This window comes from Spea bombifrons, chromosome 4, assembly GCF_027358695.1.
Source record: "Spea bombifrons isolate aSpeBom1 chromosome 4, aSpeBom1.2.pri, whole genome shotgun sequence".
Taxonomy (NCBI): domain Eukaryota; kingdom Metazoa; phylum Chordata; class Amphibia; order Anura; family Pelobatidae; genus Spea; species Spea bombifrons.
Window position 1 is genome coordinate 1,451,528 of NC_071090.1, and position 27,125 is coordinate 1,478,652.

General features: G+C 51.7%; 1 protein-coding gene across 1 annotated transcript; it reads left to right on the top strand.

Annotated features, from left to right (window-relative positions):
* The first annotated feature begins 628 nt into the window (after positions 1–628).
* Positions 629–25,833, top strand: PPFIBP1 (PPFIA binding protein 1). The gene is made up of 28 exons (XM_053465183.1): positions 629–706; positions 8,815–8,901; positions 11,033–11,238; positions 13,355–13,441; positions 13,574–13,687; positions 13,786–13,917; positions 14,883–14,975; positions 15,314–15,406; positions 16,328–16,442; positions 16,915–16,976; positions 17,139–17,223; positions 17,525–17,661; positions 18,046–18,176; positions 18,739–18,792; positions 19,448–19,499; positions 19,748–19,919; positions 20,291–20,323; positions 21,797–21,938; positions 22,037–22,177; positions 22,570–22,720; positions 22,921–23,032; positions 23,322–23,410; positions 23,708–23,830; positions 24,091–24,216; positions 24,527–24,715; positions 24,828–25,007; positions 25,115–25,180; positions 25,572–25,833. The coding sequence occupies exons 2-28, from the start codon at positions 8,838–8,840 to the stop codon at positions 25,656–25,658; spliced, it is 3,036 nt and encodes a 1,011-aa protein (XP_053321158.1). The 5' UTR covers positions 629–706; positions 8,815–8,837; the 3' UTR covers positions 25,659–25,833.
* The last annotated feature ends 1,292 nt before the right edge of the window (positions 25,834–27,125 follow it).

Sequence of the window (27,125 nt, forward strand, 5' to 3'; positions counted from 1 at the left end):
TACGAGGACCGGGGGAGACCTTTACTGTCTGTAAAATAAACACCTTCACATTATATAGAGATTAAATCAAGCCTGGGCATGAAGATAATTAACCCTTTAAACACAAGCTTTAAAACCCAAGGGAGAGGAGTATAAGGTAGGATTAACAAATAGGGGATAGCAGGCATGCTGGGAGTCAACATCCCTCTGGGAGTGATTTCGATCCCCATCATGCTAAGCTAGCCAAAGATCCCTGGGGCTTGCTGAGAGTGATGGGATCCGGCCCCCCTCCAAACCTTTCAAATAGATGGCTGTGCATGATGGGATAATAGTCCCCATAAGGCCTGTGGAAGTTAGCGAGGGACACAGGGTCTACTGCGGGGTATTATACGCTCTACGTCCCCCCAAATTCTGAGGTAACTCCATCTTAGTACCCCCTAAATATCAGGGCACCCCCTCTCTCCCATGCGCCCCCCTTCCTGCTACCCATGCGGGGGGAGCTGCCCTTCCTGCCCCCCTTCCCATTCCCAGCTTCCAACTGGCCCCGCCTCGCCAGGCTCTGGGAATTCGGGATGGACGTGGCCTTCGGCCAATCGGCGGCCGCCCTTGCTGGTGACGACACGGGTAGTGTTGGCTGTGGGGCGGGCGGGGGCAGCGCAGGGAAGCGAGGCAGAGTTTGGGGAAAGTGAAGGAAGAAGAGAGAGGGGCTGCCGGGGCAACGGGAGAGGTGAGTGCTCGATACCTACCCCCCGACGGTGCTCTGCCCCCACCCTGGGGCACCAACACCCCCGCATGGAATAACTACCCTTACCCCCTCCCACCTGGGGCAACAAGCCTTGGGCTCCCCTAGCATAGAACACATACCCCTGGGCTGCCCCTCAGAATGTGACACCCGCCCCTGGCCCTGCTGCTGGGGCAGCCCCTCAGGCGGATTCCAATATTTTTGGAAACTTCTCCCTTTACGTTAAAATATAAAACTCAGCCATTTGGGGGCCGGCAGTGTGAGGGTTAAATGCAGTGCCAGGTTCTGCCTAAAACTACCCAGTGACCCGGGAGGGGGCAATAAATCCGGGCACTGTTACCCCGGAACAGCCCCCGAGGGTTGGGAACACGTTTTTCCCTCCCTATCCCCTGTGTGGCAGGTCTGTGATGCCCAAAAATGAGATACCCCGCCTTGTGGCAATTCTTTCTGCATCTGCCCCTTCCCTCTGCTTAAAGTGCCCCCTTCTGGCAGCTCCCCCCGTGTGTTAGGTTTTTGCCCCCCATGTGTTATTTTTTGCCCTGCTCTATGCCCCCCCCTTCCGCTGTTTATTTTCTGCTGGGTGTTTATAGCCAGAGAGAAATTCCCAAACTGTTTATTGCCCCCTCCCCCCCCCCGCCTTGTAAATAAGGGGCTATTTGTGGCTGAAACAGGATCTTTTCTTATGGAAAGTGTTGGCTGCGCAGCGAGGGGACAAATGGGGGGATTAATGCCCCTTCTATGTGCAGGTAACAATTTCTTCATTGTCACCTCTGTGAGCCGGCGACAACATCTGGTCCGGCAGCATGTGTCCGTCGGGGCCACGTCTTCTCCCGGCAGCGTGTGTGTGCCCGGCGGGGCCGCGTCTTCTCCCGGCAGCGTGTGTGTGTGCCCGGCGGGGCCACGTCTTCTCCCGGCAGCGTGTGTGTGTGCCCGGCGGGGCCGCGTCTTCTCCCGGCAGCGTGTGTGTGTGCCCGGCGGGGGCCACGTCTTCTCCCGGCAGCGTGTGTGTGCCGAGCGGGGCCACGTCTTCTCCCGGCAGCGTGTGTGTGTGTGTGCGCCCAGCGGGGCCACGTCTTCTCCCGGCAGCGTGTGTGTGCCCGGCGGGGGCCACGTCTTCTCCCGGCAGCGTTGTGTGTGCCCGGCGGGGCCACGTCTTCTCCCGGCAGCGTGTGTGTGTGCCTGGCGGGGCCACGTCTTCTCCCGGCAGCATGTGTGTGTGTGCGCCTGGTGGGGGCCACGTCTTCTCCCGGCAGCGTGTGTGTGTGCCTGGCGGGGGCCACGTCTTCTCCTGGCAGCGTGTGTGTGCCCGGCGGGGGCCACGTCTTCTCCCGGCAGCGTGTGCCCGGCGGGGCCGCGTCTTCTCCCGGCAGCGTGTGTGTGTGCCTGGTGGGGGCCACGTCTTCTTCCGGCAGCGTGTGTGTGTGTGCCTGGTGGGGGCCACGTCTTCTCCCGGCAGCGTGTGTGCCCCATGGGGCCACGTCTTCAACCGGGAGTGTCTGTGTCCATCCGGGGCCACGTCATGGGATGCAGTCTGTGAGCGAGGTGCCTCTGTGGCTGGCACAGCAGAGGGTAGTCCAGCACCACCTCAGCGGGGACCCCGATCTGTCACGGCGTGGCAGACGGGGCTGGAAGTCGCTGCGTTTAGCGGTTCTGCGGGATATATTTAGTTTGTGACACGGGGACTTCAGGCGTGTATTTCTGTCCGTGTTCGGCGTGTGTTAGTAGCCGCCGTGGCGGAGTTGGCCTGGAGAGCGCCGTCCACATGCTACCAACACGTAAAAGACACGGGAAGTGTTTAAATCAGAGTATTCTTCCCCAAATCTATTTATTGCGTCTAACCGTAAATCGGCTGCCACCAATAGATGTTTTTGGGGTTTTTGTTGCGTTTTTTTATTTTTGTTTATTTTTTATCGACGCCGAGCGTTGGAAGTCGTTTTCTGTCCGCGGCACCAATTTCTGAGTATTTACTCCTCTAGGTTATTTTGGGTATTTAGAATTTACGTGTAAGCGAGGGCTTCGCTTGTTGCCGTGGTAACGGGGGCAAGTGCCATCTTGTTGGAAATTATGTCACTTTTTTTTTTGCTGTGAAAAGCTCGTTTCCGCAGATTTCTCACGGATTTCACGGCCGGAGGCTTTTGGACGTTTCGTGGTTAAACAGCTGTTCCCATTTGTCTTAAATTATCCTCCCGAAAATGCTAATTTTACCATAAAACGCTTTTTCGGTAGTTGCGAGGAATTCGCTAAATGGGTCTATAAACTGTATAGCAGGGGCCACCGTCTCTCCATGGAGGGCCACGTGTCCCTCAGCTGTCCGGTGGCCGATACATGCAGCTTTCCCTCGTTGATAAATCTCTCTACTAATGGATTATTTACTGGGTTGGTAGTACATAAGTGGAACAGCCTCCCAGCAGAAGTGGTAGAGGGTAATACAGTGAGGGATTAAACATGCATGGGATAGACATACGGCTCCTGAATCTAAGACGAGGCCAACAGCTGATTAAGGTTTGAGTCTTTACAGCAGGAGAAACGGGCGACTAGACGGGGGCCGGATGGGGCCGATCTGCTGGCAGGTTCTGGGTTTTTCTGTGGGTGGAGGCAGCTCGGCAGACGTTTTGTTCCGTGTTTTGGGGGTTATTCGGATCCTGGGGGGGGGTTTTAAGTTGAGGTCCGGCTCTGTGTCTGTGGATGAAAACAGATTGAATGTGCGCGATGGAAGCGATATGAGAGACGGGGAATGGGACGAAGTTTTCTGCCCCCGGGGGGGGGTCCTAGATTTGTTAACTAGCTGGTACCACCAGCCGCCTCTCGGCAGAGGAGTCGCGGGGAACGTTCCAAACGTCAGATATTTCATTCCAGAGGATTGTTCTCGGTGACTGTATTGAGTAAGGGGCCGCTTGGCCCCCGTTGCCCCTGTGTGTGGGGTCATCCAGCTCAGGGGTTTTTTATTTGTCAGGATAATCGGAGGTCAGAGGAATGATTCACTTCCGACTCTCATTGTAAACGAGAGTGACGGCCGGCGGCCTCCGCGGAGAGGACCGGTGGCGCTGCATTTAGACGTCCTGCGCCTCCCGTTAGCGGCCGAGCGAAGCGTTAGGATTCTTGGAATGCCTGCATTTTAAAGCGTGATTAGTAAACACATCCCCTCGGTCCCGACATCTTCTCTAATCAGCAACCGGTAACACATGCAGTTGTGTTCTGCGTTCTAGGCCAAGCGCTCTCGTCCTGCGTTCCGGCTGTTTAGATGCGTTGTATCCTAGGCACTGGGGCAAATACATGCTACACAAACCCCCAGATCTGCTGCCCCCCCCCCCCGACTGCTGGCTTTTCTCGGGCCTGTTGGCAGTTATGTGCCTGGATCCCACTACCTGTATCCGCATTCCTCTGAAATGCTCCTCATTCTTGCGTACGGCTGAATAACGTCGCAGGAATTCCGTTCCGGATCCCCCCGCGGGACCCGCTTTAGGTTTTTTGTTGGGTATCCATCGAGGACGCGGAACGCGCGGCATGTGCGTTTTAACCGTTTAGGTGATGTCGCCCGTTCCGGGATCTGGAATGTTGTTGTGATTTCGGAGAATCGCGTCTGGATAGAAAGCCGCTTTTGTTCCTCGCAGCGTTTCCTGATTGCGCTGCAGCAGCCGGTTTGGGGCCCTCGCTGCGTGTTTTGTATCGCAGCAAATCATTTAAAGCGGCCCCTTGGCTGTCACGCGGTAAAGTCCCTTTAAACCGCATGCTCTCTGTGATCTGATTGGTAGTTGCCTGCATCTCGCGTTACACATCCCCATGTGATCTCTGGACATGCGCGTGCGGACAGCTGGCTGCTCGGCTCCTGACAGTGGGGGGAGAGCTGTGCCGCGGTGCATTATGGGAGTAAGCTCTTGTTTGGGTTCGCGCGGCGCTTGGCATCGCGGTGCCCCGGGTCTTATAAGGATCCTGATTGGTGGCCGCGATTGGCGCATTAATATACATTCTTTAAAGTTTTTCTGCGTTTCGTTACAGGATCCGGAATCTCCGCGTGTTTCTTAACTCAATAAATCTTTAATGTTTCCGTCGTAGATATAAAGTATCTCATTCGCCACAAACACACAAAAAACACAAAACAACTTTTTATTAAAATAATTCTAAAAAAATAAAAAGCGATTCTGAAAACTGTAAATAAACAATTCTAATAATTATTGAAATAAAATATTATTTTTTCTCCTATATACAGAGGTGATAGAAATGATCTAAAGTGTTTTTTTTAAAGTGGGCTTGTCGCTGCAGCAACCAGTGGAACATGCTCTTTGTTGCCATGGGAATTAGACAGCTATTCAAACTTTGCGCCAGAATCCCCGTTTATATTTATTTAAGCCGTATTATCGTTAGTCGGACGTTTATGGGCTCTCCGTGTTTAATATCTCCTCCGCTTCCTTTTAGATTGTAAGCTCTTCGAGCCAGGACCTCTTACTGTTATTGGACCGTCTGCAGGACGGGGGTGGGCTGTGGGGGTCTTCTGATTATGTGGGGTAAATGAATGTATAGTATAAGCGTGATAAGCTGTTATCGCATGTGGCTCCAAGAGAGAATATATCCGGGGGGGCGGGGGTTGTGATGTCACTCCGGGATTCTCCGCTTCAAGTTGATGATGTCATTTGTTAAGTTGTAAACATCATAAAACGTTGTGCTGTTTGCGGGGAATTCGGTTTCCTGAAGGAGGTTTTTGTCTCCGTCTGTAAAATCGCACGAATTTAACCCGGAAAAAGTCACGAGCGGAACGCGTTCCCCCAGCGGCCGAAAATCTCACAGAAAGCTTTTTGTTCTTATCAAGAGCGGAAACCTGATCTGTTTACTGATATGAGGGGGTCTGCGCTGTACACAGGGGGTCTGCGGGGTACCGAGGGGGTTGGGGGGGTTACACAGGGGGTCTGCGGGGTACCGAGGGGGTTGGGGGGGTTACACAGGGGGTCTGCGGGGTACCGAGGGGGTTGGGGGGTTACACAGGGGGTGGGCGGTGTATCGCTGCACATCCCCTAATCTCAGTGATATTAGGACTCGTTCCCCGTTGGGCAGAACGTGAGACGCTGCACAGTTACGCGGAGTTAAAGGGGCCGTTTAATGTCGCTGACACCCCCAGTAAGTCTATAATATGCTTTTTTTTTAAAACACTTACCTGATGTCCTAGCTGCAGCCCTGCATACCTGTGCTGCATGGGGGGCTGCTGCGGTGCATGCTGCCGCTGTATGGGGGGGCTGCTGCGGTGCATGCCGCTGCTGTGTGGGGGTCCGCTGCGGTGCATGCCGCCGCTGTGTGGGGGTCCGCTGCGGTGCATGCTGCCGCTGTGGGGGGGGGCGCTGCGGTGCATGCCGCCGCTGTGTGGGGGGCCGCTGCGGTGCATGCCGCCGCTGTGTGGGGGGCCGCTGCGGTGCATGCCGCCGCTGTGTGGGGGGCCGCTGCGGTGCATGCCGCCGCTGTGTGGGGGGCCGCTGCGGTGCATGCTGCCGCTGTGTGGGGGGCCGCTGCGGTGCATGCTGCCGCTGTGTGGGGGGGCGCTGCGGTGCATGCTGCCGCTGTGTGGGGGGGCGCTGCGGTGCATGCTGCCGCTGTGTGGGATGATGTGTTGTGCTCGTCGCTAGCTGTCTGTTAGCCGGGGACCCTCGTCGGATTTTTCGGGCTCCTCTCATGATTGTCGGTAGCGGGAATTGACCGGCTGCCCGTCTTTGCCGGCGGATCTCAGTCGCGGATCAGCGGCAGCGAGGGGTCTTTGTGGTTGCCGGGCCGGTTACATTGCGGGCGTATCGAGTGTCGGACGGGGTGTGCAGAAAGCGACCCCTCCGCCCCGTCTGTATCCACGTAGCTGGCAATGGAATGGAAAACATGTCGCATTTGGGTGTTCCCGTAAAAATAAAACGTGGCCTCTTTCCTGCTCCGTTCAGACGGAGAGATCTTATTGGTGGACGGACCACGGATTACGGAATCTCCGTCTCCACCAAAAATCATCATTATTATCAGCAGAAGTGGTAGGGGGTAATAGATAAGTGGAACAGCCCCCCAGCAGAGGTGGTAGAGGGTAATACAGTGAGGTATTAAACATGCATGGGATAGACATACGGCTCCTGAATCTAAGACGAGACCAACTACTGATTAAGGTTTGAGTCGTTACAGCAGGAGAGACGGGGGCCGCATGGGGGCCGAAATACCAGCAAATTCTGTAACCTAAGAGGTTTACAAATTGCGTCCTGCGCTGACCTGCGCCCCCCACCTGTAAAAGGGTCTTTTTTTATTGCAAAGGCAGTGAATGAGTTAACGAAACGTTTTTCCGGAAAGCTCTTTGATCGCAGCCTGCAGATTCTAAAAATAATCGTTTCTGGGTAATTACGGAGTGCAGGTTTATCGCTTTCTGGGACAGATGGGGGCCGGCTGTGCAAACACCGCGAGGAGCCGCTCCGTGACACGGGTTAGCGTGTTATCAGCGTGCGGGGGGGGGTGTAGAGCCCGGCGCGGGGGGGGTCCGGGGAGAGCCCAGCGGGGTTCACGTTTTTGGGTTTCTAGTCCTGGTTCCTGATCTCGAGGAGTCCTGCGGGGGGGGGGGTAATTACCGATCTCCACGGTATCCGCCGACGGCCCCGACACGCGTCTGGTTTGTTGTAATTCGTTGTAATCGCTCGCCGGGCCGGTTTTTCCTGCCGCCGGTTTGGACGTCGCGGCGTTTATCTCATCCTGCAGCGCGAGTAACGTGGAGGCTCTTAGCGTTCGGACGAGTTTTTCCCAGCAGAGGGGGGCCGACGGATCGCGACGCGGTGTTCTAAAGTCTAGAGCGAAAATTTCGAGGTGAAAGAGTAACACAGAACGTCTCCGACGGTCCCGGCGGTTTGAAACGCGCTTTAACCTTCACAACGGCCAAGATAACGGGAGACGCCGGCGGTCCAGGGGGCAGCGGGTCTTTATTCACCAAATCTCCCTGTAACACGCGTGTGTTTGTATGACACCTGCATGTGGGAGGACATGTTCCTCCTGTCTGCGCCGTTGGGGAAGTCCTGGGATAACGTCGGGGTGTAGCTGCAATCAGGCTCGGAGTCCAAGAGGACTGCTGGGGTTTGGATCTCTTTCCTTGTGGTTCTGGGTTCAGTGATGTCATCTTTCAGCGCCTTGCTTACTCCCCATGCGGAGCCGCGTGAACCAACCCAGAGGGGCCACAGGGGCCGCGCCTAAAGAAACCGGAATCATATGTGACGCTCCAGAAAAAACCTTAATCAGTCGTTGGTCTCGTCTTAGATTCAGGAGCCGTATGTCTATCCCATGTATGTTTAATCCCCTCACTGTATTACCCTCTACCACCTCTGCTGGGAGGCTGTTCCACTTATCTACCACCCTCTGTTAAATAAAGCTTCCCCATCTCAGCCTCTGGCTGTCCGGCAGGCAGTAATCTGTGGCTGTGTTGCTGTAATTACCCGGCTTTACCCCTGGCTGAGGGTCGGGGATAGTTTGGGGAAAGTTTTTTTTTCCTCCTCGCTGCCTGGATCCGTGTCGCTCCTTACAAGGCTCTGTTTGTCTTGCGGGGGCCGTTATTCCAAACACATTTTTCGGAGGGATTTAGAGCGCTGCGTGTGACACTCGGGCCCGAGAGCCGCTGCCGGCTTAACAAAGCTGAGAGCCGCTGCGCTCGGCTCGCGGCCGTCTCTGTAATTTATCACCGCTACGTGATTTGGTTCGGTCCTGGGGGGGTAACTGACACGGGGGTAGAAATAAGCCGAGCTGCGGAGTTTGTCTCTTGTGCTCATTTCCAAAACTAACATTAAAACAATCAATAAAAATATATCAGAGACGCCGTCTCAGCATCTGCAGGATTATTCCTCCCCATTAAGTTATCTCTCCTATTAAGTTGCTGATTGGTTCAGCCTTTGTAAAGGGAGAGAACCTCAGATAAACCTTTTTTTTTTTTTACTAATAACACCCGTTTTGGTTATCGTTTTATACATTATATATTTGCTGCGGTAACGAGCGGCCGGACGCCGTTTTTCATTCTTTTCCTGATTATTTATTGGGTTTTATTTATGTTTTCTGTATAGTTTGCGTCTCGGTAACGCGGCCCCCGCGCCGCTTCTGCTTTCTTTTTACAGGAAACACACAGGACGGCAGCAAAATGATGAGCGATGCAAGTGACATGCTGGCCGCGGCCTTGGAGCAGATGGACGATATTATCGCAGGTAAGCGGGATTCTCTCTAGATTGTAAGCTCCTGGGCGCAGCGCCCCCCCTCCCCTGTCGGTTCTTCAGTTTGTTATATATTACTTATGTCCCGTTGTACAGCGCTGCGGAATATGATGGCGCTATATAAAACAATAAATAATAATCTCGGGTACAGAACGGCACAAGCACAAGACCGAAAAGCCCTATAAATAGTAGATTAAAAGAGAGCGCTAAAATATACAAACTGAGGGGAGCGCACAACCAGATGAGAGCGCTAAACATATACAAACTGAGGGGAGCGCACAGCCAGATGAGAGCGCAAAAAATATACAAACTGAGGGGAGCGCACAACCAGATGAGAGTGCTAACAATAAACAAACTGAGGGGAGCGCACAACCAGATGAGAGCGCTAACAATAAACAAACTGAGGGGAGCGCACAACCAGATGAGAGCGCTAAAAATACACAAACTGGGGGAGCACACAACCAGATGAGAGCGCTAAACATACAAACTGAGGGGAGCGCACAGCCAGATGAGCTCTCTAAACATATACAAACTGAGGGGAGCGCGCAACCAGATGAGAGCGCTAACAATATACAAACTGAGGGGAGCGCACAACCAGATGAGAGCGCTAAAAATATACAAACTGAGGGGAGCGCACAACCAGATGAGAGTGCTAACAATAAACAAACTGAGGGGAGCGCACAACCAGATGAGAGCGCTAACAATAAACAAACTGAGGGGAGCGCACAACCAGATGAGAGCGCTAAAAATACACAAACTGAGGGAGCACACAACCAGATGAGAGCGCTAAACATACAAACTGAGGGGAGCGCGCAGCCAGATGAGCTCTCTAAACATATACAAACTGAGGGGAGCGCGCAACCAGATGAGAGCGCTAACAATATACAAACTGAGGGGAGCGCACAACCAGATGAGAGCGCTAAAAATATACAAACTGAGGGGAGCGCACAACCAGATGAGAGCGCTAACAATATACAAACTGAGGGGAGCGCACAACCAGATGAGAGCGCTAAAAATATACAAACTGAGGGGAGCGCACAACCAGATGAGAGCGCTAACAATATACAAACTGAGGGGAGCGCACAACCAGATGAGAGCGCTAAACATATACAAACTGAGGGGAGCGCACAACCAGATGAGAGCGCTAAACATATACAAACTGAGGGGAGCGCGCAACCAGATGAGAGGGCTAAACATATACAAACTGAGGGAGCGCACAACCAGATGAGAGCGCTAAAAGTATACAAACTGAGGGGAGCGCGCAACCAGATGAGAGCGCTAACAATATACAAACTGAGGGGAGCGCGCAACCAGATGAGAGCGCTAAACTCGTGAGATACGCACCGCTGCCTCGGGCGGGAAATGAAGAATGGAGGGTTTGTTTTTAGGGAAAGGAGCGGGAAGGAGGCGCGTCGCAGGGACCTGTGATGGGAACATGCTGTCCGTATGCTGATTGCTCGTTCTAGTATCGGACAGCTTGAGGCCCCGAACAATGAATGATTCATAACCAGCATGAGAAAAAGAGAGATAAACGTCTTATCTCGCTCAGAATCTATGACATCATCTGTACCCAGAATAACCAGCCGTTGGTGTACTGTAAACCCCAGGACTCCCAGCCAGCGTCTCTGCAGTCTCCCTGCTGTATTACGCACCCCGGGGGAACCCTGCCCCCGCTGCTGATTTTTCCATGACTTCATTCCTCTTTCTTCCCAGGAGATCCTGAGCTTCTGCCGGAACACTTAGCCCCTTCTTCAGCCTTTAAAGGGTCTTAAACGTATTAAATGTAACACTAGGGGTGATTAGAACGCTTTTATTATCATATAAACATTAAAATAAGTTATACTAAACTTGGTTATTATCGTTTATTGAGGAATATATCGGCATCATATTCCATAGCGCTGTACAACGCAATGCTTTTATGTCTGTTACATTGTTACACAGTCACTAACGGGCATCGGGTGAACGGCGTCAGGTTTCTCACAGTACGTAAGGAAGTTTTCCTTCACCGAGAGGGTAGTAGATAAGTGGAACAGCCTCCCAGGCTCTGTAGCACAGGTTAGACGATGTCGTCTCGGCGGCTTATCCCAGGCGTAATTGTTTTCTGTCCTCTGGTGTCTCTCGACAGGCTCCAAGGCCCTGGAGTATTCCAACGGGATATTTGACTGTCAGTCCCCCACCTCGCCGTTCATGGGAAGCCTGCGCGTTTTACATCTCATCGAGGACCTGCGCGGGATGCTGGAGATGATGGATCCGGAGGAGCGGGAGAGCTTGCGCTGTCAGCTGCCGGACTCCACGGCCGACGCGCTGGCGGATTGGCTCCAGGTCCAAATGGTGGGTGAGACGTCCGGAGCGCCGCGGCCGCCGCACAAATCATACAAACGGCTGCCTGAAAACAGTAAATTACGGGGCAAAAAAAGAAAAAATAAATGAATTAAAGGTTTTTTTTTCATCTGATTCGAGGAATAAAACAATTGGCCGTCAAACCGCGAGGAGCGCGCAGGGACTGTTACCGAGGATTACGCTCTGTTTGATGTTACATGTATCGCGGCTGTCTGGTTAGAGTGTCAGCGGCGCGCGTTCCTGTATTTGAGTTAAATATCTGCTTCCCTGAGTTTTTTTGGTCTTTTACCCAACAAAGTAAAAGTTAAAGGGCTTTCCGCTGGGCGGCGGATCCGAGCGTTTTACGATCCTCTTTGATGCAGATGAGTCACAAAGACCCAGTTGCTAATTGCTGGTTTTGGCGGCTCTGCGTTTAGCTCGCCGTGCCCTCCGCTTCCAGATCGCGCTCTGCTTCTGCCTGTGCGCGTCGTTGCCGGCCGAGGGCTGCGCAGGTAACGTCCGGCCGGAGAGGATTCTGCGCGTCTTCCGGCGGCTGGGAAACGTCTTAATCCTCCTGGAAAGGTCCGAGGAGATCCTGCAGGTTTTTGGCCTTTTCTTACCTGAATTTCGCTCACCGTTAACACTTCGTAGTGGATGCCGAGCAGGCGCGTCGGGGCAGAACTTGTCGTCGGGCGCGGGTTGTCGGGTTGTAATTGATGATGCGTTGATTGATTATCTGTTGCCGCGTTGTTACCGAGCGGTTCCTTTATTCTGGCCGGCAGTTTTTGGCACCCGGTACCAGATAGGTTAGTTGGTGCAATCACCGTAGCAACCCTGAGAATGCGCTGCCTATTGCCCTTTGTATGTTACTTCTTTTCTTTTAGTAGTCTGTCGGCAGATCGGCCCCATCCAGCCCCCGTCTAGTCGCCGTTTCTCCTGCTGTAAAGACTCAAACCTTAATCAGTCGTTGGTCTCGTCTTAGATTCAGGAGCCGTATGTCTATCCCATGCATGTTTAATACCCTCACTGTATTGCCCTCTACCACCTCTGCTGGGAGGTTGTTCCACTTATCCACCACCCTCTCGGTATTCTTTCTTGTGTTTCTAAAAGCTGAGTTTTGCGAGCCGTCGTGTTTTTATAAACTGCTCTAGATGGTTGGTGAGCCTTTTGGTGAGATCTGGACTGATCTCCTTCGAGATTCTGAGCCGGCTTAACGTCTCCTAAAGCTGCGACCCCGAGTGATGTTTATATCGCTGCGGAAAGTCGGGTGGCCGGCGGCTCTCGTTGCGATGGATTTTCCGGTGTTTTTATAAGAAAACGGAAAGAGAGGAAAATAAAATCTGCCCGGGCAGTGGTGCCCGGGGGGGGGGGTCTTTGCTTTTTTGGAGGCGGATTTGGGCCGGAATGTTGCGGTTGTTACTTTGTTTCGCTGTTTTCCATAATTCTATAACTGTTACAATTTGCCTTTTTGCTCAAAGTGAGATTGTTTTACGTTTTTCCAGCTAGAAGGTAAATAAAGCCTCTTTTTTTATTATTATTAATTTGCTATTAACCCTTTCCGGGAGCACGAGCTGTGATTGGTTAAAGCTCCCTCCAGATGTTGGGTGTCGGGTTTTAATGGCTTCTGAAGAAGGGCCTTTTGTAATATCAAAGTGTTTAAACGCCTTTCATGTCGGGTATTTAAAAGGCAGATTCCCCGGTTTTACTGTCGCCGGGGCGAGTTATGGGCTTCGTCGCGTTGGTCGCGCCCCACCGCGCGCTTACAAAGAGAGTTTGTTTCCAGCATGCGCAGGGTTAATATTCTGTGCTCCATTATGTGGCCCTTGGTGGGTTCAGTCTCTTAGGGCAAGGGTCCTGTGCAATAGGGGAGGGGGGGATCGGGCGAAGCGCTGTGGGGGGGGGCCTGTCGGGCGAAGCGTGCCGGGGGGCGTCTCCCCTCGTGTGGTTACCGGCTGCCTGCTGCGTCCTGATTGGTTCCAAACATGTTTTGGGGGTTTTCGGGGATTATATTTTATATAGATCAGACTGGCTGAGTCCGTGTCATTCTGTAATTGTATATTTGTGTCATTTTTAGTAGTTTGGCCCCCGGGCCGGCTCGTCCCAGGAGCTGACATCTCTTCTCTTGCAGGTAAATGGACACATTACCGGGAGTGGAGACATTTACCAGGAGAGGCTGTCCCGTCTGGAGAATGATAAAGAATCGCTAGTTCTGCAGGTGCCGTTGTCTGTCTCTGTGTGCGTCATGGTGGGGGGGCCGGGCGATCACTCATGGTGTGGGGGGGCCGCAGGGTCTTTACAGGATGAATAAAGGGGTTCCGATGAGGTCTCATTAGTCTCCCCCTCGCAGGTGAGCGTGCTGACCGACCAGGTGGAGGCTCAGGGAGAGAAGATCCGAGATCTCGAGTTCTGTTTGGAAGAGAACCGGGAAAAGCTGAACGCCACCGAAGAAATGCTGCAGCAGGTGAGCCGTCTGCCGGGGCATTACTTATACCCGAAGGGGCAATTCCCAACTGTTTCACGTGAGGGGATTATTATTTATGTATATCTCTTATTTTACAGGAGCTGTTAAGCCGGACGTCTCTGGAAACCCAGAAGCTGGACCTGCTGACGGAGATTTCCAACCTGAAGCTGAAGCTGACGGCCGCAGAGAAGGACCGCACGGAGTTTGAGGACAAATACAAAGATACGGAGGTGAGGGGGGGGCGCCGGCTGTATATTCTCACGTAACACTTTTGGGGAATTTTCCTGTTGGAAGAATATCCAGCGACCTTTCGGGCGGCCGGCTCAGGGGGGGTATCTGGTGAGAGCGGCGGCACGGTTCTGCCGGTTGCGGGTAATGATTTGGGGGCTGACGGCGGAGACCCCGCGTGGTATTTTGCCGCGACGCGCCGTAGGTCTGACCGGCTGGAAGGAGTTGTGGTCCCCGGCACACACGCTCACTCGTCGGGCTCCCTCCGTCTTCCGGACTTATATCCGCCCCCTTTTGTTTTTCCTCCCCGTAATCCAGTCTCTGCATAACGTTATAGCCGAGCTCCGCTATCAGATGGAAAAGGTGGAGGTGGAACTCGCGCTGTTCCAGGAAAAAAGGTTACAATACGGCGACCAAGAGGTGACGCTCCGTGCATGGCCCACGCCTGCCAGTGTTTGATAACCTAACCCGGCGGTGACACGCGTGTAGAGTGCGTGATGGCGCCATGACGGGGGGGGCCTCTAACCGGCTGCATGTCGTACACGCGGCTAACCCCCGAGGGGCATTTGATTCATTGTTGCCCCCTTTTCTGACGCTGCATCTGCGCACGACTGTTTGTTGTGAAGGTTAATTTATTAAAAACCTTTTTTATACATTTTTTTTAATATTTAATTATTTTTGGATGTATTTTTGTTGTGAAAGTAGAAGAATTCTATACGGTTGTATAAAACTTTGCAGCCTTTCTAATGGTTTTGCGGCGTCTCCCGGCCGTACACCCCGGGTCGGACTACCTATGTGTCTAATTCTAACGAGGTGGAAAAACTAGAAGTTCTGAATGCCGTCTTTGCGGCTCTCATTGCCGTTTATGATACGAACGCCGTTTATTACGGGGGGGGCGCGGGCTGCTTTTATGCCCCAGGTTGGGGTACTTGACAGCGTTCTGAGCCCCGGACTGTTATCTCTGCAGGGATTGGTGCAGGAGATGAAGTCGCTCCGGCTCCGCGTGGTCGAGATGGAAAACGAGAAGTCTCAGTTTGAGAAGAAGCTCAAATCCACCAAGGTAAACGTTACCCGCCATCACGAAGCTCTAACAACGTCCGTAGCGCTGTACAAGAGTCGGGGCTTCATTTCCTGTCCCCAAGAGCTTACAGTCTGGAGGGGATAGTTAATCAGGGTGGGGTATAGAAGCTGCGGAGCCCACACAGGGGAGCGGGGGGGTCCCCTTTATCTGAGCCTTTCCTGGTCTGGATAGGACTCCTTGCTCTCCCCACTATCCACTAGGAATCGGGGGGCCGCAGAGCTGTCGTGGAATCGGGGGGCCGTGGAGCGAGGGAGCGTCTGGCGGCCGCCGTGTACCCGCTGATTGTTTTGTTTCCGCTTTCCTCTCCCCGTCGCCAGCCGTTAATGGCCAAACTGTCTAGCATGAAAATCAAAGTGGGGCAGATGCAGTACGAGAAGCAGCGCATGGAGCACAAGGGCCAGGCCCTGCAGGTGAAGCCCACGCCGCCGGCCCCCGCGGTCTGCACGGCATGCGCGGCTGTCCGGCCGGCCGGTTCCCCCGTCTCCTCCGTGTTGTTTTTTTGTGGTGGTTTGAAACGTCCGAGGCCGTGCCGGACACAGAGCAGCGACATGATCGGGGGGTCTCTAGCGATATAACCCCCCGATTTCCCCCCCCCCCCCGGCTTCCAACGTAACCTGTTTTCCTTTATTCTTAACCCAAAGATAACGGATTAACCCCGCGGTGGGCACGGCTCTCTCTGCCGAGCGCGGCCTCTGTGTCTGTCTGCCGCTTTTATTGCCATTCGTTTGTGGAGCAAAAGAATTACCGAGCGGCTAACGAGTCGTCTTTAAATGTCAGATCGAGTCTTGATACCTTTTATTGGGCCAGCGTACGCTTTTGAGACCTCGGAGGTCTCTTCTTCAGGATTCATCGTTTTCTGGCTTCTAGGAGATGACTGGTGTGGAACGATCAGATTTCTCCATTTGTTAACCCTTCGTTTTCCCTTCTGCCCCGTTTATTGAACGCGATTCATACAGAAAGCCGGCCGTGCCGCTCATGGGATGTACCCGCGGGGAAGGTCATTTCAATTAATATTCATTATTTCCCTCTTTATTATTTTCATTTCATTGCAAAGTGTGGTTTTTTTCCCCCCATCTTCACCGTAACGGTTTGTGGCAGTGTTTGTTTTTTGAGTTAATTTGAGTTTTTGGATGTATTTGCCGCATGGCTGCACGTTTGTTCCGGATCATCCCGTCTCGCCGCGCTTTTGAAGCCGTTGATTTGAATTTTAATTTCCGTGGAATGTGTTTTGTGTTTTTTTTCCTGTTTTAAACTGGATCCCAACTCCTAGAACACTCATCCAGAAAAAGACCTTTAAATGTGTTTTTCTGCCGCTTTGTGCCCATGCGCAGGACGAGCTGGCCGTGTTAAAGGAGCAGTTGGAGGAGAAGGAATCGGACATCAAGAGACTGAAACAAAACGCGGATTCACCGGCCGGCGCGGATGCCGCAGCGCTGAATGAGAAGGGTGAGTGAATGACGCACTAAGGGGTTAATTGCTTAAAACTTTATATGTGCAGCAGGTTCTGTACAATGTACGTTTACACATAGACAGAAATTCTGTTCTCTCTGGAGCTTACAATAGAAACCCAGAACCTGCCGGCAGATCGGCCCCCGTCTAGTCGCCCGTTTCTCCTGCTGTGAAGACTCAAACCTTAATCAGTTGTCGGTCTCGTCTTGGATTCAGGAGCCGGATGTCTCTTTAGTTTTTACCGAACCGTTGGAGAGAGGAACGCGTTTAGCGGACGTGGAACTCGATGGTTACTTTGTTGCGTATTAAGTTGCAGCCGCCGGGTCCAAAAAAAGTCCTCGCCGTCTGCGAGAAATACCCGATAAACAAAAATAAATGTATTTAAAGGGTTTGTGTTTTATCTGCCGCGTTAGTAGCGTTTTTAGTGAATTCCACCCCGTTTTATATGCTCCTTCTCACTGTTTTCTAGATGCCGAGGTTCAGAGAATGAAGAAAGCCATGGAATCTCTCGTGGCCTCCAATGAAGAGAAGGTAGGACACCGCTGTGCACCGGGGGCAATATCAGAGCGCTCTGTGGCAGATTATTCCTCCCCATTAAGTTGCTGATTGATGATGATTGGTTCAGACAGCCTCGCTGAGGTCCTTTAAGAGTAAAGATAAGTGATGAGACTGTTTTATTTTTCCGTCCCGTAGGACCGTAAGATCGAGGAACTCCAGCAGTCTCTAAACAGATACAAGAAGGTTCAGGACATGGTGGTCATGGCACACGGCAAAAAAGGTAATTTAACTCTTTAAATGCCAAACGGCCATTTCATGGATTTTAAACCAAATGTATCGGGGTTAAAATATTTGGTTAGTGCGTTTCCCCCACCTTCCGCTCGGCAGGCCAAGTTGCTGACGAGCAGCTTTTCTATTTGTCTCGCCAGGCCAAGTTGCTGAGAGCAGGCTGGCTTGCTTTTTTGTACTTTTGTAAATCTTAAGGGTTAACACAAAGGGTTAAGCCCGCGGCCCGCCGTACCCCCGCCGTACCCCGTGTTACAGCAGAGGCTGACCCTCTTTTGTACCTTTTTGTGTTTCAGTCAAGGACGTGGAAAGCGACGATTCTGTGATCTCGGCGTCCAGCTCGCTGGCGTTCGACTCCAACACTTTAAGCGACGGGGATAAAAGCCCCTCGCCGATCCCTCTGTCAGCCGCTCCGAGCCCCGAAGAGACACACGTGAGTCACGGGGGGGTTATTGTATGGGGGGGCACTGCCTGTAACAAAGCTGTGCTTCAATCACCCCGTCTGACTTCAGAATTCCTGCACACTCCGTTTAACCGAACATTCTGTGCCCGCTCACTCGTTTTAGAGAGAATAATTCCGTTTAAGACATAGAGGCATTCGCAACGCTCTAGAGAGACAGGCGGCCACATACAGAGAGACAGACAGACAGCCACATACAGAGAGACAGACAGACAGCCACATACACCTCCACCCCGTGTATCACCCGGCGGTCCCGTTACTCGGTGACTCCACACTTCATGGCTGTGTGATCGCGCATGTTCTCTGTACAGTCGGGATGCTGCTATCTTGTCTCATGCCCGTGTTTCTTCCGTGAAGCAGCACACGGAGACGCACACGAGTGTCCTGCAGGTTTCCATCCCCTCGTTCTCATCCCCGGCGGCTGCTCAGAAACCGAGCGAAGAACCTAAACAGAGCGCTCCGGAAGAGCCGACGCAGCCCGGTCCCAGGTACAAGAGCTGACGCTTCATTTCGGTAACGCCGCCCCGGTAACAAAACAAAATAAAGATTTTGGGTTTGAAAAGTGGTCTGATCACCATAACAACCTACTGATTGAACCTTTCCGCTGGTTGTTATGGCGATAAGATCACTTTGCACCAGAATGCTATTTTATACATTATTCCGTGTAAAACGTCTGAAAGAGCCAGACGCGGGTCAAAAGGCAGATAAAAAATAAAATACTAAACAAATTTATTAAACTACTATGTGTGTTTTTACATAATTAATCACTAATTATATACATTTATTTTAATTTATCCGGCCCCCGTCTAGTCGCCCGTTTCTCCTGCTGTAAAGACTCAAACCTTAATCAGTCGTTGGTCTCGTCTTAGATTCAGGAGCCGTATGTCTATCCCATGCATGTTTAATACCCTCACTGTATTACCCTCTACCACCTCTGCTGGGAGGCTGTTCCACTTACCTACCACCCTCTCAGCAAAGTAATAATATATGGTATTTCTGGTAGGAAAGCCGTATTTTCTGTTTATATTTCTCTGGGTTTGTGTCTCGCAGGGAGGTGGAGGCCGTCGGTTCAGCTACGGAAGCTAAAGCTGAAGAGTCTCCGGCGTAAGTTGACTTTTTTTTTTGTTTAAATCATATTTTTTGGAGAGAATCTGTATTTTGTTTGTGACGTTTATTTATCTCTGGATACCTCGGTGACGACCTCCGGATGTTTAATGCAACGGATGTGAAATTACTGTGGGAACAGCAACCAAGCTGCGTAAATAAAAGTAACCCTGGACCATGGGGAAAGAATAACGGGTCTCTCTGTCCGGCTTGGGGGAGAGAGAGAGGGGACGAGAGAGGGACAGGGGGGAGAGAGACATTTAAATACATAAAGGGATTAATAAAGCACTGGAGGGAAGTTTATTTGAGGAGGAGAAAAGTTACAACAACAGACCAGAATCTAACACTAGAGGGTGGGAGATAAGAGGAACAGCCTCCCAGCAGAAGTGGTAGAGAACAGAAGATTGCAGCATTAGATAAACCCCTCTGGGATCCGCTGCGTCCTTCGCTCTGAGGCTTTGGGTTCTGTTTGCTGCCAAAACCAAGCGGGGAGTCCTGCCCTGATTCGGGGGATACCCCATTTACCCCATCCCGGGGGGATTAATAGCGCTCCCAGCATGAGAAAGGGAACGTTAACCCTTTCCAAACCCGCCATCCGGTGCTTTTTGGCTGGATTATTTCTGTTTTTATTTATTTGTCTTTTTCTCTCCCCAAGAATTTCAAGCAAGAAATGGAGCAGTTTGGACACGCTGGACCAAGACGCCGCGGTTGGTGACATTTCTGACGTTAATTATTATTAATTTTGTTAACGAGAAGCAGTGATATTTTTGTGGTTTTTAACTCGCAGTTGATAGAAACACGTTGGATTTCTCAGAAAAACTTAACGTTCTGCTGAGTTATCGGTATCCGTTCCGTATCCATCCGCTTCACGTGTGATGTAACACGCTGGGAGCCGCTGAACACGCGTGTTTTCAAGCTGTAGGCGGCGTATTATACCTTCGATATTTTATTTCAGAAAAGTCCTTCTCCGGAATCCGGCAAGTTTGGGACCCTTCCTCCGAAACCCCCCGGCCACGCCGGGACCCCCGAACATGAAAGCTTCGGGACCCGCAAAGCCAGATCGTCCTTCGGCCGCGGCTTCTTCAAGATTAAGAACAATAAGAAGGCTGGAAGCGCCCCCAACCTAGGTAAGGGGACCCCCGCGATACAAGCGAGGGGCCGAATCCGGGGGTTTGGGGGTCTGATTATTAACCCCGGATAAGCCGGTTTATATAAGAGTCTTATTGCCCCGTTATTCATGCCCGGGGATGCCGGTGTCTCCCAGGACCTTATTATTCGGGGCAGATACCCCAAGCGCCTCCCCACCTTCACTCATTGAAGTCACATGTTCCCGGCGTCAGCTGGTCTGTCTCGGGTGCCCGGTTGGCTCTGCAGGTCATGTGATCCGTCTGCCCCCCTATCCTCCCGTCCTGATTTCCGTGTGACTTTAATCAATGTCTTTCTGCCGATTCTCTCCCGGGCTGCGCATGATTTTTGTTCATTTTATGGAAACCCGAAGACCGCAGCCGAAGTGCGAGCGCCCCGGCACTAGGTACAGTAACTCCGCATGCGTCCGTCAGCGTGCCCTAACCGCCACTCACCGCCTCATCGAGTGTGAGCTGCCGTGACCATCACTAAACCCGCGCCTAATCCTAGAGCTTCATACCCAGAACCGCCCCCCCCCCCCAGTAACACCCGTCATTAAAGTGCTTGTTTTTGGTAAAAGTCCTGTTTGTGTGTTAGAAATAAGCATCATAATCCATACCGATTATCGGATCGTTCCCATAGTGACGGGTTCCTGCAGAGGAATCGGTATCGGAACACTTGGGGTTCTAAAGGGTTCCGTGACGTCTCCTAAACCCGTGTGACGGAACCGCTGTGTTTTTTTGTTTTTTTTAATGTTTTCTTGCTGTTTAGTAATTATGCTTTCCCCCGGAACATTTTAACCCCTTCACGACAAACCTCAAGGGGTTAAAAGGATGGATTCTGGAATCTTGTCTGCCTCTGATCCTAATGTTGGTCAGGTTTATTTTTTCCTCCCCGTGTGTCTGCCGGGACTGGAGATTCGGACGCAGGGACACACGCTGTATAAAGGCGATCGCTGTTTGTAGCCGCATTTTAAGGGAATAAATTTATTATTTTTTTTACATTTCATAGATGATTAACCCCCTCCTCTCCTGGGGGGTTCCATGCAGCACCTTTTTTATTTATTTTTTGGGGAAACAAACGGGAAATTAGAGAGAAACAAAAAAAGGAAACAATATTCCAATTCTGCCTCGTGTCGGATCCGCCATCATTTATGTTCCGCTGAAGCGTTGTGCGTAGCAAAGTGACGTATGTCCCCTTTAACCCTTTGAGTGCCGGGGGAGATATAGGTGGCCGTGACAGGCACCCAAAGGGTTAAGGAGCCCGTAGTACCTCCGTAGTGGTTTGCGTGTTTTTTACTGATTGACTCGGTTCTTCCATTCAACGTTCAGTTATTTGTAATTAAATCCAACGCTTTGAGGGTCGAATGTTACGTTCAGGGATGCAAAAGGTTAAAATTGCAAATCTCCTGCGAATTCCAGGCTTTTTGGTATTTGACGGTTTAAAATATTCCGCGTCGGAGGAAACTTCTGCCAGAAAGCGTTGAGTGGCAGAGCCGAGGGATCCCTTTAATAATCCGCTGCCAGCATCGTGCGTTCTGCCCCCCGGAATGTGCACTCTGCCCCCGAACCCTACATTCTAGCCCCCCCGAACCCTACATTCTAGCCCCCCCCCCGCCGCTGGCGCTGCCTGCAAAGTGTGTTTTTAACCCTTTGAGGAGGTGAATACCGCAGGGCACCACTCACCACGCTTGCATTTAAAGCGTTAATTTGCTTTCAAGCCCAGCCCAGTTAACCCTTTATATCCCTGAAGGACCCATCCATCGCCGGTTATGCACTCCCTGCGTCGGTCACTTTCACGCCGCCTGGTTTCAGAACGTTTATCGAGAGCTCGGAAATAACCGTTTATTGTTTCTGACCAAAACTTTGGGTTTCTGCAGCAGATTCGGAAAAGGGTTCGGCCGACCACCTCGACCTGGCCGTGTCGTCCCCGCGCGTCGTCGACGGGGGAAGCCTTTCCAGCTCGCCCTCCTCTCCCGACACCAAGAAGAAGCCGAGGGGCATCAAGAAGCTGTTCGGGAAGTGAGTAGAGGCTCGCGACCCCCAATCCCCCCCCCCGCGCGTGTATTCTGCCCCAAAACGTAAACTTAACCCTTTATTATAAACGCTGCCTTTTCCAGGCTGAAGAGAAGTCAGTCCACGACGTTGAACCAAGAAGAGGACTTTGCCGACACGGAGACGGAGTTCAAGCGAGGAGGCACCAGATCTACGGCCGGGCCGCGGCTGGGCTGGTCTCGAGACCTCAGTCAAGGCACCACCGGGTCTGTCTAGTATTCTCGTGGCTGCGCATGTACCTCCGAGCAGCTAGGGTTGGGTTTTTGGGATGCCTGTGAGGGCCACACGTGCTCCTGCCGCATAATGATCATCTCCCGGGAGCCTATAACCTCCAGCGGGGCCGGGGGCTCCGATCACTGCTTCGGGGGAAGGTCCATTATGAATGTGGATTTTTTCACCCCTGAAAAAGTGCCATGAAATCCCCCAAAAAGTTATAATTTCCTACGTACCCTTTATAGGCGTCTTTGGAATTCTAGCGAATATATTTGTTGAATTTCCATGACGTCCCGAGCACAGACGGGGTTAATCCGGACATATTGGGGGTAAACTGTCCTTGTATCTTTGGGGTCTCTTTCTCATAAAGGGTTAATTTTCGCAGGGACCTGGACACGCCGTTTGCCAAGTGGACGAAAGAGCAGGTGTGTAACTGGCTGCGGGACCAGGGGCTGGGGGGCTACGTCAACAACGGCAAGCAATGGATCGTCTCCGGCCAGACGCTGCTCCACGCCTCGCAGCAGGACCTGGAGAAGGTGAGCTCCCGAAATGCCCCCCCCCATCACGAGTCCTGCGCCAGTTGTAGATTGTTAGAAAGCATGCAACATGCGCAGTACAGGGACAAATATGTTGTAGATTACGACAGAAGTCAGCGGGTGGTGGGTCATCGAGGACGTTTCCACAACGGGTTTGGGATTCTCTGTTTATTGTTGGGTTTTGGGTTTTTTTTCTGCAGGAGCTCGGGATTAAACACCCTTTACACCGAAAGAAGCTCCAGCTCGCGCTTCAGTCCCTCGGATCAGAGGATGATGGAAACTATGGGAAACTGGGGTACAAATGGGTCACAAGTGAGTCCTTCCCGATAACAACAGTGTTTCTGGACCCTCTCTATGGTTCTAGATACAAAATTATGCCAGATACCCCTACAACTCACCCAGTAACCCCACCGGTGATTTTGGCCCAGCCTCTGGTTTAATTCAAATTTTGTCATTTATTTATTTTTTGTATATAATTTTTTTCATTTATTTTTTATATATAGTTTTTTTTTATTAATTTTTTATATATAAATTTATTTATTTTTTATATATATAATTTTGTTGTCTATTTTTTTTATATATCATTTTTTTATGTTTTTAGGATGGCTGGATGACATCGGCCTCCCTCAATATAAGACGCAGTTTGATGAAGCCAAGGTTGACGGCCGGATGCTTCACTACATGGGGGTGGTAAGTTAGCCGACGGATGGAATAATTTGCCGTGTGGGAGAGGGAGATGCCCCGGGGCTGCCCCCGTGCGGGGCATTATGTGGGAGAAGGATGTGTGTCGCGGTTCTGGGGTAGACGCTGTTGAGCCTCATCTTTCCCCTCCCCAGCTGATTGTAACTTGCATCGGGGGGCACTTGGGTAAATTACAAGGCGGGGGGGTTAAGATGCTCTTTCATGGGGTTCCAATGGCTGGTTGATGCACGATGGTCAGGTTTGGTGGTTTCCACGTCCCAGCGATCTTATTTTTCCTCCCCGCAGGACGATTTGCTGTCGCTAAAAGTCGTGAGCGTCCTCCACCATCTCAGTATTAAAAGGGCCATCCAGGTTCTGCGGGTCAACAGCTTCGAGCCCAACTGCCTGCGCAGGAGACCTTCGGACGAGGTGGGTAATCGGGGGGGGCGGGTCGCTGGTCCTTGCGCTCGTTACATTTAATCTCAGGAACAGAGGTGGTTATGATGTAACGGAACTCGATCCTAAGGACCCGACGCATTCCTCACGCCTCCTTGTACTCAGGTGTAAACGAGCAGCGTAAGCCCTGACATACCTGCCGAGAGCAAACTCCCCTCCAGCAGTCCCTGTCTGTCACCCGCTGGTCCCGTTTCATTAACCCATTGATTGACGCTCCTTTTACCGCCCCGCAGAGTATCATCACGCCGTCCGAGGTGGCGCAGTGGACCAACCACAGGGTCATGGAATGGCTGCGCTCCGTCGACTTAGCTGAATACGCCCCCAATCTCAGAGGAAGCGGGGTACACGGGGGTCTGATGGTGAGTGCGGTGGGCGCTTTACGTACGTAAAGGGTGGGGCTTTCCGTATAGTCAGAAAATAACAGGAAGTTTCCGTGTTTTTTTGTTTCCAGTTATGTGAAGTTTTTTTCAGGGCGTTTCTCCCAAAGAGTCCAAAAACTGCCGTTCACGCGGAGATGTAAATGACCCGGAAAGCCTCGTTTTGTGTCTCTGTTGCACACTAAATCCCTTCTTTTGCACCCGTTCCTTCGCGGTGATGATAAATGTACGGCCCGGGGGCCGGGAAACGTTTTATTGGAATTTAAACTCTTGCAATGTTTTTTTTCCCCAGGTTCTAGAGCCTCGGTTTAACGTGGAGACCATGGCGCAGCTCCTCAATATCCCACCCAACAAGACCCTCCTGCGGCGGCACCTGGCAACGCATTTCAACCTCCTCGTCGGCCAGCAGGCCCAGGTCCAGAAACAGGAAGCGCTGGCGGCCCCCGACTACCTGCTTCTGACGGCGACCGCCAGAGTCAAGGTGATTCAGCCTGAAGCGCCCCAAAATGAATGCTTTCAGCTGAAAAACCCTTTCCTTGCCTGTCCCGCGGTGTCCCGAGGTACTGAATGTTACTTTTCTGTCTTTTTTTAAGCCCAAGAAGATGGTTTTCGGCAATTTCGGGACCTTACGGAAGAAGAAGCAGGAGGAGGCGGAGGAATACGTCTGCCCCATGGACCTCGGCCCGTTCTCCGCCAACAGTATCATCAAGCCGCTCCGCTCCGGCCTGGAGATCAGGCTGCTGGACGACGAAGACCTGGACCGGCTGGAGGAGGTGATGTCTCAAAGGCAAACTTAATGGAGGAAGCGGGGGGGGGGGCCAGTCCGGGGGGTGTCAGTCCGGGGGGCCGCCCTGACGGGAATTTCTGTTTATTTTTTCAGATGGAGGATTCTGAAGGAACGGTGCGGCAGATCGGCGCGTTTTCAGAAGGGATCAACAACCTGACGGTAAATCCTCTCGCAGGTTTAAGATATTCGGTATAGACGAGCTTAGCGTTTACTGCCGGCCGGTCTCGCCCATAAGCTTACGCTCTATCTGTGCGGGAGATATGATGCATCGAAGCTGTAACGGGTAATTATTTTTGTTATACTCCCGTTCCCATACCTGGATCCCTCCGTAGTTCCCAGCATGCCCCTGGCTTCCCCTTCCTGATATCCGACTCTCTTTGTAACTGGTGAAGGACTCGTGGAAGGAGAATTCTCGTTTTGGAGTTAATTTCCCGCTATCTGCAGCACAGACCAAGTTCCGTGATAAAACACTGCTTGAGTTGAGGTGTAAACGTGCCGCGTGTTTGACCCCAGGTGCGACTGCTTAACCCTTCCCTTTCTGTGTCCGCAGCACATGCTGAAGGAGGATGAAATGTTTAAGGATTTCTCGACCCGTTCCCCGAGCGCCAGCATCACAGACGAGGATTCCAACGTGTGACGCCGATCCGCCGCGTTCTGATAAATATTACGCCGTTTCCGTGCATGACTTTTATTTTTTAAACATTCAGAGGGGGGGGAGAAGCCGTCGGAGGGGGGGGAGAGTGCCTTGTATTTTAAGTGGCAATAACAAAGGAAACCTCAGTCATTTGGTAAATAGTATTTAATGTGGAAAAGTCTATTTTTAAGTATTCCGATATTCTCTGTATTATTCTGGGGGCTCGTAGCGTTACGGGGGGGGGGGATTCTGGTGATATTTGGACGCAGTATTTAACCGATCCCTGCCAGGCATCGTGGCTCGGTGCCAATATAAATAACCTTCCTGATAGGTTAAATGTTAGCCAAAATCCGACGCTCTGTGCCGTTGGTGGTCCCGTGGATGATAAGGAAGGGTCCGCTGGGTGGGAAGTTGCCAAAGTCTTGGTCGGCGACTAAAGGGGATGTTCTGTGTGTTTACGGCCATCATTAGCTTCTCGGTGAGCGTGCGGGGAGCTCTTAGAAATGCTCCAGCGCTCGTAGTGTTAATGAGGACCCCCAAAACTCTGTGCCATTGGTCCCGTGAATGCCGGGTAAGTGGGAAGTCCCCAAATTCTTAGTCGGCGCCCCGGTCCTTGCACCAATTGGTGATTATGCACGGAACCCTTAGCGTGTTACATGCTCTAGCACCAAGTGTTAATGAGGACTCCGGGCTCACCAAGTATACACGGAACCCTTAGCGTGTTACAGAATGCTCTAGCGCTCATAGTGTTAACACGGAAATGCCAAACGGTTCACGCGTGACCTGCGTTCTCTTTTGGCCGACCCGTTTTCTACGGAGCTGTAAAGTTTTATAGAGTTTTCTATTTTAAAAAAGAAAAAGTGTTTATAAAAGCCCTGCGATCGTTTCTCTGCAGGGATGGGTATTTTTCTTATTTTAATCGGTTTCCTGGGTAACGTTACCTACCTAGCTGTAAAAATATATATATAAAAAGTATTAAAAAAAAACACGGTTAAAATAAATGGTTAAAAAAATAAACTTTCGGATCCGGCTTCCAAGTTCTCCGCTGTTCCGGTCGGCGGGATGAATATCCCTGTTATTTATGCTTTTTGTATGTTTTATTTATAATGGTGATGCGTTCGGTGACGCCGCCTCGTACTCGCGGTGACCGCCGCTTCCCGGTGTAATGCGGTGTCGGTGGTGGTTTTATGGGAAAAGCCGGATTTTGGATGTTTAGTATTTTTTTTTTTTTACTTTTGCAGAAGGAATAAAAGTTTTTTTGCTCGGAAGGCGCAGATCTCGGGGGCAGGGCCGTCGTGGTTTGCGAGATGTCGGGGTTTATGCGTCCTGGGGGGCTATTACAGGAGATAGTTTAACTCTGACTTTGAAGTGACTTTACTGCGCTCTAGAACATACCGCGGACAGTTACTTGTCGGTGACTTTCCTGCGCTCTAGAACATACCGCGGACGGTTACATGTCAGTGACTTTAC